The sequence below is a fragment of the Lynx rufus genome, unplaced genomic scaffold (assembly GCF_022079265.1).
Source record: "Lynx rufus isolate CCGP_SWC_20201006 ecotype Redwood Valley unplaced genomic scaffold, mLynRuf1.p SCAF_2, whole genome shotgun sequence".
Classification (NCBI taxonomy): domain Eukaryota; kingdom Metazoa; phylum Chordata; class Mammalia; order Carnivora; family Felidae; genus Lynx; species Lynx rufus.
Genome location: NW_025814834.1, coordinates 116026448 through 116040479, shown reverse-complemented (window position 1 = coordinate 116040479; position 14032 = coordinate 116026448). Strand labels below are relative to the sequence as shown.

General features: G+C 51.1%; 1 protein-coding gene across 1 annotated transcript; it reads right to left on the bottom strand.

Annotated features, from left to right (window-relative positions):
- Positions 1–8355: 8355 nt before the first annotated feature.
- Positions 8356–13109, bottom strand: LINGO4 (leucine rich repeat and Ig domain containing 4). The gene is given in 3 exon segments (XM_047086025.1): positions 8356–10678; positions 11199–11245; positions 11247–13109. Coding segments are annotated over 3 exon segments (1965 nt in total). The 5' UTR covers positions 11370–13109; the 3' UTR covers positions 8356–8883.
- Positions 13110–14032: the final 923 nt, after the last annotated feature.

Here is a 14032-nt window from a genome sequence, read left to right as displayed (position 1 = left end):
AGGGGAAGGAGCTACGGCGGAGGAGTGAAGAGACGATGTGGACGCACAAGGCAGCAGGAGAGATGGAGAGGAACCCGAGTTCGAGCGCCCCGTGGTAAGGGAGCTGCGGGTGGTGCCGGCGTCAGGGGTTCCCCTTTCCCTAGGGATGGAGGGGAACGGGTCGGGGGATCAGCGCAAACGCACAAGCCGGGGGTCATTTCTCGGGGGGGAGGGGCGGAGTTTTCTTTGGAAGCGGGCATTCCAGCCGCGGTCCTGGACCCTCGACCGTTAAGGACGGTTGGGCCCTACTACCGCCTCTGCGCAAGCCTCGCAAGCCGGACCCTGCACCCCACCCCTCCCCGCTCCGCACCCGGGCTCACCCTGGGACGCTGGGTTGGGCGCTCCTGGTAACGCGCGGAGGGCTTTTGCTTTAGCTTCTATTGCTGTGCCGGGCACATGATAAGCACTCTGAATGTTTAATGAACGCGAGATTGTCTCTTTGGTGAACTAAAGCGATCTATGCCTTGGGGCCTCAGGTTTTCGTTTTGTATTAATTTTTTAAATGTGTATTTTGAATAAGTAATACACATTCTACAAAATTCGTAAGCATAACGGGTGATTACAGTGAATACCGTCTCCTTTCCCTCAAGAGGCAACCAGTTTAACCAGATTCTTGTAAAATTTTCACGAGATATTCTATAGTAAATATATACATATTTTATGTATTTATATATATTTATTACTTAGTCGATAACTTACTGTCCATACTGTTTTTGCAATTTCCTTTTATGTAGCCTAGATAGCTTACCATAGTAGCACATGTATTTGCTTCATAGTATGTTTCACGGTAAGCCTAAGGGATATATTAACATATGTTTAGTCAATCCTTTCACATGTTGATGCCAAATATATGTCATTTGGCTCTTGTATATCTGTATAATAAATGCTTAGGACTGCAAATACTAGGTCAAAGAAATGTGTGCATTGTTTTTTTAATTGGATAGATACAATTTTGCAAAATCCCTCCCTTGCAAAGACTCTTCTCATTTTCGTTCCATCGGCAATGTTTGGAAAAAAAAAATTGGTAAGTATAGTATGTATTGCCAAACTGCCTTCCACAGAAGCTTTAAATTCTCTCTCCCATCAGCAGTGTATGCAAGGGACCTGTTTGATAACGTATGCTTTCTGATTTTTGACAGTCTCGTAGTGTAAATGTTATTTCATTGTAATTTTAATTTCCATTTCTTTTAAGTCAGGTTGAACATCTTTTAATGTTTAAGTGGCTGTTGTATTTTGTTGGTAAATTGTTCATATACTTTGTTCATATTTGTATTGGTTATTTTGTCTTAATATTTGCTCCTTGTTGGTATATAAGTTAAAAATGGTTTTCCCTTTTCTCAGTTTGTCCTATGTCTTTTTACTTTTGCTTATGGTGATAGTTTTGCTGTGCAAATCTTTTTTATTTTTTATGTATTTGAATTTGTCACCATTTTATTTTTTATATAATTTTTTAAATGTTTATTTTTGAGAGAGAGAGAGAGAGAGAGAGAGAAAGGAAGGGAGGGGCAGAGAGAGAGGGAAACACAGAATCTGAAACAGAGCCTGATTCGGGGCTCGAACATCAGGAACCACGAGATCATGACCCGAGCCAAAGTGGGGGGCTTAACCCACTGAGCCACCCAGGCACCCCAAATTTGTCACCATTTAAAAAATAACTTCTGGGTTTCCTCTGATATTTAGAAAAATCTCCTACTAAGATTATTAAGAAATACTATGTTTTTTATTTTTTCAGTTTTTATTTCACTTTTTTTTTTTTTTTTTTTTTTTTTTGAGAGCACACGTGTATGTTTGCTGGGCTGGGTTGGAGGAGGCAGAGGGAGAGGGAGAATCTTAAAACAGGCTCCCAATATGGGGCTTAATCTGGCAACCATGAGATCATGACCTGAGCCAAAACCAAGAATCCTAGGCTTAACTGACTGAACCACCCAGGTGCCCCAGAAATTCTCCTATGTGCGTATGTTTTTAAAAATACTTTAATAGTGTCTTTTTGTATATGTAAGTATTCTCCTGGAATTTATTTTGGTGTAAAAGTGTGAGATAGAGATCCAACAACTTTGTTTTATCCATTCCTACTTATTGAATAAACCCATATTTCCTCCGTTATTTTTGAATGCTACCTTTATAAGACCCAGTTGCCTGAATTGTATTCAGACCTGTTTCTGGACTTTTCATGTTCCATTGATCTATTCACATTGTAATTCTATACTGTTTTAAAAAATTAATGTACTTTATGTGTTTTTTCAACACAACTTTAAAAAGTGATGTACATGGGGCATCTGGGTGGCTTAGTCAGTTAAGCGTCCAATTTTGGCTCAGGCCATGATCTCGTGGTGGGGGAGTTCGAGCCCAGAACCTGGAGCCTGCTTCTGATTCTGTGTCTCCCTCTGTCTCTGCCCTTCCCCCGCTCATTCTCTCTCTCCGTCTCAATCTCTCTCTCTCAAAAATAAACATTAAAAAAAATAAAAAAAAAACTAATGTACAATATACAAACAGAAAAGTGCACAGATGAAAAGAATACATCTTGATGAATTTTCAAAAATGTAACCAACACCCAGATCAAGAAACAGAACATTACCACTGTACCCAAAACCACTCTACACAAGGGGGTAGTCATACTCCCCTCAAGGGTAAACCACTCTTCTGACTTCTAATTGCACAAACTAGTTTTGCCTGTTTTTGTTTTTTTATATAAAGAGAATCACATGGTATGTGCTTTTTTGGGGTCTGGCTTTTTTTGTTTGACGTTATTTTTGTGAGATTCAGCCATATTGTTGTGTGTAGTTTAAAACAATTTTTTCATGTTTTATTTATTTTTGAAAGAGAAAGTACAGAGCCCAATGTGAGGCTCGAACTTGTGAACCTCGGGATTGTGACCTGAGCCGCAGTGGGACGCTTAACCAACTGAGCCACCCAGGTGTCCCTGTTGTGTGTGGTTTTAGTCCATTTGTTCTCATTACTACATAGTATATTGTGGAAATATACCACAATTTACTTTTTGATTGTGCTGTTAATTTAATTTTGATTGGAGCCTCATATTGTTAGATTACCCAAGGGAGAATTGTATTTATGATACAGATTCTTCTTACTATATACACATTTAAGCCATTGGTGTCCCATCAGTAGCATATTAACGTTTTTGTCTTATAGACTTTATTTCTTGTTAAAATTATTCCTAAGTATTTGAGTGCCTTGAGTGCAATATCCATTTTTACTTTTAAAAAGGTAAACGAGTAGTTCAGACCCATTATTACAATAAAAAGTGTAGGCCTGCTTTATGAAACCATTATCTTTTAGCTCCAATAGGACTTGGTGGGCAAAAAGTAATGAAGTGAAAGTCCAAGAAGGATTACAAATTAACAAACCACAGGAGGAATTTCTTAATCAGCAGCAAAGAGCCAGGTGTAATCACTTTTCCCAGAAACACTTTGAAGGAGGGTTGACTTCTAACTGGCTGGGCAGGGAGGTTGGGGAGTAGAAGGGATGATTCCAATCCTATCTGGGATCTGTCATCTCACGCATCCCCCAAGAGCCCAAGTCAGGATTGAAAGATTGGGTTATGAGGATGAGATTGGGTAAATTGCAATTTTTGTGTTCTCATCTCCAGTTCTGAAGAGTCCTCTTTCCTCAAAAGGTGTTCTGAACAGGGTGTGGGAGTAGGTGATACCAGTTAAAGGTCTGTGTTTTCCAGAGCATTCAGTGAACAGGTGTTTCCATTCAATAAGCCAAGCAGGAGAGCAGACTTCAGCTAGAGGGCCAGGCAGTGAGAGGTTCTCAAAGGCAGTAGGCTGGTTCCAGAGCCTTTGCTGCTCCCAGAGTTCCCTTCCTGGACAGCAGGCAAACAGTCCAGTCAAACAACATTGAGCCACTGGGTTTTTGGAAAACAGCACTCATATCTCCCTTTGCCCGTTGTAAGAGTTCTTACAGAGCCCTTCTTCCCCATGACTCAAGGTTCTGCATCAGAAAGCAGCAACCCAGAGGGTGGGCCTTAGTATCAGCAATTACCCTGGCCTTGCTCTTTAGCTCTGACTGATGGATTGTGGTGGGCGTCATAAGACAGAGCTGCTTCTCTGGCCTCCACCACTCAACTCTAGTCTTCCTACTTATTTCCCCTTAGAGTAGTTTGGAGAAGAAGGACTCAGGATCCCTGGTCTCAAGTGCTCTCCATCCTGAATCACCACCACACTCACTTCTTTAAGCAAAAGTGCCCCCACCCCGAAGTCTTCTGCCTCCTCCTGAGAGATGGAAGCTCGCTCTAGGAGGAGAGCAGGGGAGGGGAGAAGCTGGAGGCCCTAGGGACCTGCTATGACCCATGCTAGTGTGTGCTTTGTGCTATAGTCCTTGCCAGCCTTTTCTCCTTGTATGTGATGGACCCAGAGAGTACGGACAGGCCGGTGCTCAGCCTCCCCTCCCCACCCGATGCTTCTCACAGTAGACCTTCTTCACCTGCTTTCCATCCAGGCTGCAGTGGCTTCAGGGTGACTGAGAACAATCCATGCACATTTTTGTTCATAGCTCACACCAGGCGTTCGCAGAGGGGTCTGTGACTCAAAAATGCTCACAAGGCTTTCATCCTTGAATCAGGGATCCAGCACAGCAAAGGAAATAGAGAAATTAGAATATATCAGGGACTGGGGCTCCTGGGTGTCTCAGTCAGTTAAGTGTCCGACTTCGGCTCAGGTCATGATCTCACAGTTCGTGGGTTCAAGCCCCATGTCAGGCTCTGTGCTGACAGCTCAGAGCCTGGAGCCTGCTTCAGATCCTGTGTCTCCCTCTCTCTCTGCCCCTCCCCTGCTCACACTCTCCCTCTCAAGAAAAAAAAAAAAAAAAGGAATATATTACGGACCAAAATGGTGGGGAGTGCCCAAATGCTACCAGAGTATCTTGGGGTCCAAGCTTCTCTTAGCTGAGGTGAGACTGTCTCTGAAATGGAAGAGAGGGGGTGGAGAGGGCAGGGTGGGGTGACCTCAGGAAGTTTCTGTCAGGGAGGGGTGGGCACACTCTGCCGGAGCGGACAAAGCCTGTAGACTGTCCTGCTGTACTAGATTCCTGATCAGCTTCCTGTACCCTAAGAGCTTGCTGAGATTAGAACCCAGAAAAGGACCTAGAAATGTGAAGCCCCCAAATCGTGAGAGGCTCTGTTTCTGGCAGCCAGGATTTCAATTCGGCCCATCCGATCCCGGGAATTGCTGTCCCTTTCTGGCCAGTCCCTGGGGCAGAGGCAGCAGAGGGCACTGAGAAGAAAGGGTAGCCACCAGCCAAACAACCCTCAGCTTCCTGAGTCAGGTGCCTCAGGGGTCCTGAAGGTGGGGCACCACCAGCAACTGGCTTCGTCCCCCTAAGGGGCTGGCTCAGAGTGGCAAGTGGAAGAGCATCTGGGTCAGGGACCCATGGCTGAGAGGCCCTGCAGACGGGCTGAAAGAGCAGGCAGTGACTAGGACAGCACAGGTGGTGGAAGGCATTTGGGCTTTTAATTTAATTTGATTTTTTAATGTTTTATTTTATATTTGAGAGACAGAATGTGAGCAGGGGAAGGGCAGAGACATGGAGACAGAATATGAAACACAGAGCCCGACACAAGCTCGAACGCATGAGCAGCAAGATCATGACCTGAGCCGCAGTCGGATGCTTAACCCACTGAGCCACCCAGGTGCCCCAGGCATTTGGATTTTGAGTCTGACAACCCCGAGTTCAAAAGCAGCTCCCTCACTAACTAGCTGTGTGTCCTCAAGCAAGTGAATCTATTTGACCTTCAGTGGCATCAGTTAAAGTGTCCTGTGTTACAGAGTTCGTGGAAGGATTAAATAAGAAAACATACAAAGCCGCCGACACAGCATAGGCTCTGGATGAGTGTCTTCTCCACTCCTGCACAGCCCTGGGGATTTCCCCACAATGTGACCTGTAACATCCCTGAACGTGAACACACACCACTAGCACATGTCTCTGGTTGCATTTACATGCTGGTTTACACACACACACACACACACACACACACACCCAGCCTGTACAGTCGCAGTTGGCTAAGGGCAGCCTTCCCCAGCAGGTCAGATAGGGACCTGGCTTGCTGATGATTGGACAAGCTGTGGAAGTGCCCATCACAGTGACCTGTCACATCAAAAGGCTTTAGGAAAAACCGTGTTAAGGAAACAAGGGGTGGCAATTGGGGGTAAGTCCACTGGCGTCCCGCACCCCGCCCTGCCCTAGGAATGTGCCTCTCAAGGGATGCCACGCCCACCTCTGCTGAGAAGGCCCTGTCGTGCCCAGAGGTGATGTGTCTGCAGCTGTGCTGTCGAGGAGATTGGCACTGGCCACATGTGGCTTTTGAGCACTTGAAAGATGGCTGGTGTCCCTGAGGAGTGGAATTTTAAGTTTATTTCAGTTAAGTTAATTGAAATGTTAAAACTGATACTTGATTTGGTGGAAAACTTTTTAACATGTTTGGAACAACTTGTGTGAACCTACTTTTTCAACAATGAATTTTATGAAATCTAAGAACAGATCAGATCTTTCTGGTGAAAATTCAGTGAGATGTGCTATAAATGTAAACTATACACTGGGTTTTAGAGACCTAATATGAAAAAATAATGTAAAATATTTCAATAGTAATTTTCATATTGATAACATGCTGAAATGATAATAGTTTGGGTACCTTGGGTTAAATAAAATATAGTATCAAAGTTCATTGTATATGGGTTTTTTTTGCTTTTTAAACGTGATACTAGAAAATTTGAGATGACCTGGGTGCCTCACGTTCGATTTCTGGGCAGAGCTGCTCGGGAGACTTTGGGACTTGGCAGCTGTGGCCCCTGCTCCCTGCGTCACCTGTGCCCCACTGTCTCTGGGGGCTTCCCTGAGATTTCTCTGCACAATATTGCTGTTTTTGCTGTCTTCTGCATTGCAGGGTGGGCAATGAGAGTGAGAACCTCTAGTACTTGACCCCCAAGTCCCAACCTAGTAAGCCGTGGATGGAGGGTTTTGGAGAGGAGAGAAAGAGCTGTGTGGGGGCTGGGGGGAAGCGTGGTGGAATCTTTCCGGTGCCTTATAAACTGGAGAGGGGAGGTTGTCAGGATGCTAAGAGAATTGTGAGTGTGTGGCGGGGGCAGGGTTGGAGGCTCAGGGGTACGCTTTTCTCTAGATTGTTGGATTCTCCAGCCTCCCTCTCCCAACCTCCTGTTCTCATCTCTGACCCACCCCCAGAAGCCCACCAGGGCCCCACTGAAGAGCTTGCCTGCTGGTCAAGTCTGGCTGCCTCCTGGATGGCGTCTGCTTCTCTCCCCTGTGGGGATAGTTTGAGCTGGGAATCTTCTAATGAGTAGAGTCTCCTCAGAGCAAGGAGCAAGGACGAGAGCAGCAGGAATCAGCAGGAGGCTGATGATGCTTGCATACTGAGGGGTGGGTGGGGGCCCTTGAGGGTGGAGGGGAGCTAAGGACACTGAGCAGATGCTGCTGCAGAGAGACCCAGGGCCTCGTGACTCCCCACTTCTCAGTCCTTCCTCCCTGCCCCTCCTGTCCCTTCACTCCTCCCCTTCTGAGATGCTGAAGCTGCTGCCTCTTGAATCTCTCCTTTTCCCTGGCTTGGCTTTGCCACCTATTTGAAGCACGCTCAGAGCAGTCAGCGTCTCCTCTCAGCCTGCCTCTGCGTCTGGGGTCTCCATTAGACAGTAGCCTCTATCCAGAGACAGCTTCCCACCTGGGCTACGCTGAACAGGGAACAAGAGGCCCCTGCAGAAGGGCAGTGGAAATTAACTAGGCAGCCAGATCCTGCTGCGGCCCCTTCCCTCTGCTCTCCCTACAGTGTGCAGTGCCCTTCCTGCCTGGTTCCTCCAAGCCTGGTCCTACCGGGTTCTCGGTCTGCCTGCTGGGACAACTGCAGATCTGTGCTTTTGTTAGGCATTTTCTAGGAGTTCCCTTTGTACTTTCCCCCTAGGGTACTAGGGATCTGTGATTGGGGGATCCCAACAAGAACTGGAAAGTAGGGAAGGAGCCAGGTACCCCAGGCTGGAATTTCTTCAGAGGGATCCCTTGGAAGGTGGAGGATCCCTCCTTCTCTAACTCCAGAGTACAGGGAAAGGGCCGAAATGGAAACAGACTGAGAGTTTCTCCAGAACATCTCTGGGCCTCCTTTGGTGTTAAGCTTATATGTCGGGGAGGCTGCTGGGGTACATGCTCAGTGGGCAGGCAGAAAGGGTAGGAAGGGAGAGATTTGATAATGAGGGGGGAGAAAGAGTGAAGTAAAGAAAACTCCGGATATCACATTAATTTAGACTGCTGCTGTTATGGCCTTTTGGCAGCAAGTTTAATGATGTGACAGATGGGGCAGGTGCTGGAGGCCTCATGCAGACACAGCCAGTGTGCAGTCTCCCCCCCCCCCCCCGCCCCCCTGCATTGTACACTCACATCTTCTGAGCCTGAGATCCTTGGCCCTAGTTCCTTGCTCCTGGGGAGGAGCAGAAAAGAGACCAGAAAAGAGAGGTAGACTGCATGGTTGAGAAGCAAGCGGCGCTTCTCAGCCTCACCTCTGCAATAATCTCGTAGCTGTGGTTAGCAATTGGTACTGGTTGTTAAAGGGTGTCAGTGTGTGTGAACGAGTAGACTGGAGCCTTGGGGATGTTTCCTGCTTGGTGGAGGGGGGTGCGGGGAGGGCTAGACTGACTACAGGTCTACAGCTTCTGCTCCCATCCTCAAACTGCAAAAGCAGGGGGGAGGCAGACCTTCTTGAGAGGCGTCATTAGCTGTTGGCACGATGCAGGCGGGGGTGGGCCTAGGTTCTGGTTCAAGCAACCTTGGTTTTCTTCCCTTTTGGTATCCGAAGCTGTCTTGGCTGGAGCTCCGATGTGGAAGTAAAGGTCAGAAGAGCTTGGCGGTGACCCGGTTACCCCCCGAGTTCTTATCCCCTGAGGGCCGAGGTGCCACAAAGTCAAAGGTCATGTGATGTTTGACCCGGCCTTTGCCCTTGCTCCAGAGGGCAATGAGGCCAAAGCAGAGGGTCACCGAGGTGAGGAAGGGGAGGAAGCCAACTGCTAGCACCATAGCTACGCCTCTGCTATCCAGGAAGAAGGGCCCTGGGATCCCTGGCGTGGTGATGTTAGGGTCAGAGAGAGTGCCATTTGGTGGTTCAACTTGGAGTACTTCGAGCCAGGTCCTCAGGGAGTCATTCCCAGCAACATTGCTGACCACGCAGACATAGGCCCCTCTGTCCTGCAGCTGCACTGAGCGGATCTCCAGTGTCCCATCCTCCAGGACCCTCACTCGCCCAGCCCTTCCCAGCCAAGGGCCCTGAGGCCTCCTCCAAGAGACCGTGGGCGCTGGGTCTCCGTCTCCGGAGCAGGAGAAAACGGCCTGCCCCCCCTCCTCTGCGATGACCCATCGCGGCCCAGACTTTCGGATCAGGGCCGGTTGGCAAGTGAAGTGCCCTGGAGGCAGGATGTCTGAGAACTCCCTCAGGCTCTTACCCTGCATGTGCCGGGGGCTGGCACAGGCAGGGGGTGCCGCACCGAAGTCCAGGCGCCTGCGCAGCCGGAGCAGCCAGAGGAGGCGGCAGTCACATGTCAGGGGGTTACCCGACAGCCGCAGGGTGACTAGTTGGTCTGGGGAAGGGAAGGCCGTTTCCTCCAGCGTCTGAAGGGCATTATCTGCCACGTCCAGGAGGTGGAAAGCGGTCAGGCCGTGGAAGGCGTGGGTGGCAATGGAGGTGAGGCACGCTCCCGCCAGCCGGAGCTCCTGCAGCCGCACCAGGGGACTGAGGCTTCGGGCGGGGATGGCTGAGATGGGGTTCTGAGACAGATCCAGGACCCTGAGGAAGCTCAGGTGGCGGAGCGCTTGGCAGGGTACTGCGCTCAGATTGCAGCGGGTGATGGCCAGGTTGCTGAGATTGAGCCCAGCCAGGCTCCCAGGCTCCAGAGCCCCCAGAGATGGCCAGGAGTGGATCTCCAGCTCCTTTAGCTGCCCCAGCCCCCGTAGTGCCCCAGCTGGCAGCCTCCCAATATCCAGTTCTCGAAGCCTCAGGGTCACTAGTGCCGGGAGGCGGGCCAGGGCCAGGCCGGGCACTGTGCTGAGGTTGCAGCGTTCCAGGGTGAGGGTGCTCAGCTGGGCCAGCCCTGCCAACGCCCCTGGAGCCACGAACACCAGGTGGTTGTCCCCCACCTCCAGCTGCCGGAGGCTGCCCAGCTCCCCAAAGGCTCCGTCAAGGAAGAGGACAATGTGGTTGAGGCGGAGGTCGAGCAGCGTGAGGGCAGACAGGCCTGAAAAGACCCCGGGCCCCATGATTCGCAGCCGGTTGCCCTGCAGCCTCAGGGTCAGGAGGCTTTGGAGGCCATAGAAGGCCCCAGGCTCAAGGGTGGACAGCTGGTTGTAGCTGAGGTCCAGTTCCTGGAGCAGGCCCAGGCGGGAGAGCATTCCGCGCTGAAGCCCCCACAGGCGATTTCCACTCAGGTCCAGGAGCTCAGTGTCCGCCGGGAGTCCCCCAGGCACAGCCTCCAGTCGCCGAAGGGGGCAGAGCACTGCCCGGGGCTGGGAGGCACAGTCACACACGGCAGGGCACCCACCACAGCTGCCTCCAGACAGGAGGAGCAGGAACAGGAGAGGGGGCCATGGGGGCCAGGCTTGCTTTGGAGCTGGACCCATAGCCTTCCCCTCTTCAGTCCTGGAATAGATGATGACATGGTCCTGTTTGGAAAGTGACTTCAGACGATGGTGACCCTGGACCTCCTGGGCCTCCGTAGAGGAGAGGGAGATTGAGCTACCTGTGTCAGCATCACCAGCAAGTAGGGAAGACCCAGGAACAGTTCTGGGGGACTGCCTCCTTGGGGGGCTCCTGGGCCTCCTCTCTGGGGAATCTCTGCTTTGCTCTCCCTCCCAGCCCTGGGTAACAGGCCGAGTGCCTCCTGGCTCATGGAACGTGAGTGAAGCCTAACTTCAGCCGGGAAAGTTGTACGTGAATGGACAGGAAGCGGGGAAGTAATGTTGAGTCTCCCCATTTTCCTATGTCTGTGAGATCCAGGAATACCGCAGGTCCCTTCTCCCTGACACTTGTCTTCCCCAAGCTCTGCCCTCCGCTCTCTGCCCACCCTGTTCTCCCATGTTATCTATCCATAGCTTTGTCTATCTGTCCATAGCTCAGGGGGAATCACATGCTTGGATTCTGATGGGAGCACGGTCCTCACCTTGACGAAGTCCTCCAGGGCTGGGAAGTATGCTCAGCTCTGTGCCCCTGGACTCCACCTACTGCCCCTCTGCCCTTCTGGAGCCTGGCCCAGGGCCTGGGGCCCTGAATTAGCAAGACCCAATCTCCCTGAATGCCTGTGTGGATGACAGCCAAGCAACACGTTAGCCATGGCACAGGCTACCGGGGGGCACCCGAGTCCCTCATGAGAACCCTACATGCAGCCCCTATAGATGACACTGTGGTGTGTGAGGGACCCAAGGGATGCCTGGGTTTTGAGTGTTGTTGCTTGGTCCTCAGGCTCAGGCTCCTGTTATATCCCTCCTCAATAGTGTTTTGATTTAGTCCAACGTGGAAATCTGAGGGAGATCTCTTGTCCCCAAACAATACACAAGAGACAGACTGTGAGCCAGGGAGGCATAGACAAGGAGGAGAGACAGCACCTGGCCAGATGGTGTGGGTGGGGAGCAAGGGAGCCCTTGGCTGGCACAGATGATCTCTGGGCACAGGCCGTGTGCAAAGCATGTAGACTGCAAGTGGGTTTCTGGGAACCAAGGGCCTGGGCAGAATCAGGATAATGGCAGGTATCATGGCCACTGGGGACTGGTCGAGGTGACAGAGGAGAAGGGGCCCCATAGGTGGTGAACTCACTCTCACCTCACCGTGTTAAATGTCAACAGGGCATTGAACCATGGAGGGGAGGTGTTGGGACCAAGAGGTAAGTGATGCTCCCTAGGAGGCAGGATGCCTGGGTTTCTTTCTAGCTGCAGATCCAGATGGCCTTTGGGGCTTCAGGCTGTCTGTGCCCTGAAGGGTCAGCTTTCTGTCACACGCCCCATTTTCTCCCACGTGGAACTTTACGAGGTGGTGTGACTTCTTCCCATTGCGGGGTCGGGGGAGGGGGATCACATCCCTGGATCCTGATTGGAGTGAGGATCTGCACCCCTCCTCTAGAAGAGTTGTTCTGGCGCCTCTCCCGCTGTAGTAGTGGGAAACCAGAGAGCAAAGAGGCCCGGAGAGCAGAGGGATGTAGGACACCATCCTGAGGCTTGGGAGGAGAGAGAATGGTGCGGGGCGGGCAAAGGCAGCTGACCAGGCTCCTCTTGTCCCTAGACCGACCTGGCAGGTATCTCTGGCATGCTGAGAGTTCTCCAGGGACAGACGTGTCCCAGTCTCCCTCGTTGTCCCTACTTCTGTTCTGGGAAGTCCACTCGACAGCTAGCTCTTTATCACTACCGCTGCAGCTACTGCTCCTCCTTTGTGCTCTGCACTCAGCAAAGTGCACTGAAGCATGTAACCCAGCTTCCCTCCCTCCCCCTTCTGTCAGTTTCCTCTTAGTCCCCAAAGCCTGCTGGCCCAGGGGCTGGGGGATCTAGGGACAACCCCTTTTCTTTATTTATAACGTGGCTAATTTAATCCCAAACTTCCCTCGCCAGTCTCCATGGCTACAAGACTGGCTTCCAGCCACTTTGCCGGAAGAAATGGGTGTCAGAACCACTTCTTTCTTTAGATGGGGTGGGGTCTCGGGCATCAACCCTTCAAGGAGTAGGAAGCTTTCTTCTTCTTGTCTCCATGTGGCAATCCAGAGACACATATGAACCTTTAAAGCAGACCTGACTGGAGACATGGGGACTTGCGTGGGGAGGGGGCTTTTAGGGGAAAGATTTCTGGAATTTCCATACTGATAGTGGAGAAACCCTTCCCAGAGGTAGAGGAAGCCCTGGGGAGACGGAGGGAGGTCTCTTTAGAGTCCTTCCCCATAGAGGTGTCTGGGACATTTTAGTTTTCCCATCAAAGTCCGGTGGGGCCAGGATCAATGGCTGGTTGGGGTGGGGTGGGGTGGGGAAGGGGGGGAGGGGCAGGAGGAGCGCAAACCCTCTAGCCTGAAAGGGACGCTGGTCTGGCCTTGTCTCTGAGAATATTGTAGAGAAGGACAGCTGCAGCTTTGGGACAGGAGGTGGGGGCACTTACCGGAGAAGCTGGAGGGCGGCATCAAGTTGGACACTGCCTCTGTCCAGGGCTAGGGGCCGTCCCATTCAAGCTGCACCCCGGGCCGCTGGGCCTCACTCCCCTCACTGCCCACTGCCCCGCCGCCCTCCTGCCCGCCTGCCCGCTGGGGCTGCTGTTGCTGCTGTGGCCGCTGCTGCCAAGACCGAGGTAGAGAAAAGAGCCAGAAAGCATTTCTCCTTTTTTTTTTTTTTTCCTCTCTCTCTTTTTAAACCAGGCGAGAATGAGTCTGCAGCAACCCTGTTGGTGCAAAATAAATAAATAAAGCAACCAGGGAGGGCTGCAGCAAGCGCCACTACAGGATGGAGAAGGGGAGGGAGCGCAGACGGAGACTTTGGGGTCTAGGAGGGGTCAGGAAGTGGAGGCAGCCAGCAGCTCTGAAAGGGTCTCTGGCAGACATGCTGACTCCCCTCTGGGGAGCTCAGGGACAAACACCTTCCTCTCCCAGATGCGGCCTTTCAATCTAAATGCCCCCCATGGGTATCATTTTGTGGGGAAAGGTCTCCATCCAGAACATCTGCTGTGGAGCTTAGTTCGAGACTCCTGTGGGGGTTTCTGAGGAGCAACTCCCAAGCCTCCCTGGGGGCTGCTCAGAGTGGGGGCTGCGATCCTTTTGATGCTCATGGGTTGCTGGGCTGAAAACCTGGGTCTCCACACAGGAATGAGACAGGAGAGAGCAGCTGGTCGGTGGTCTGATTTAAGACCCTCCCCCCTCCCGGCCCCCACCACACATGCCCCTGGCCTTTAAAATCATTTTATAAAGAATAGCACAAGTTAGGATTTATGTCTAGCCTATTAAACCCTCCCCTGAGAGCAATACAACCCCCT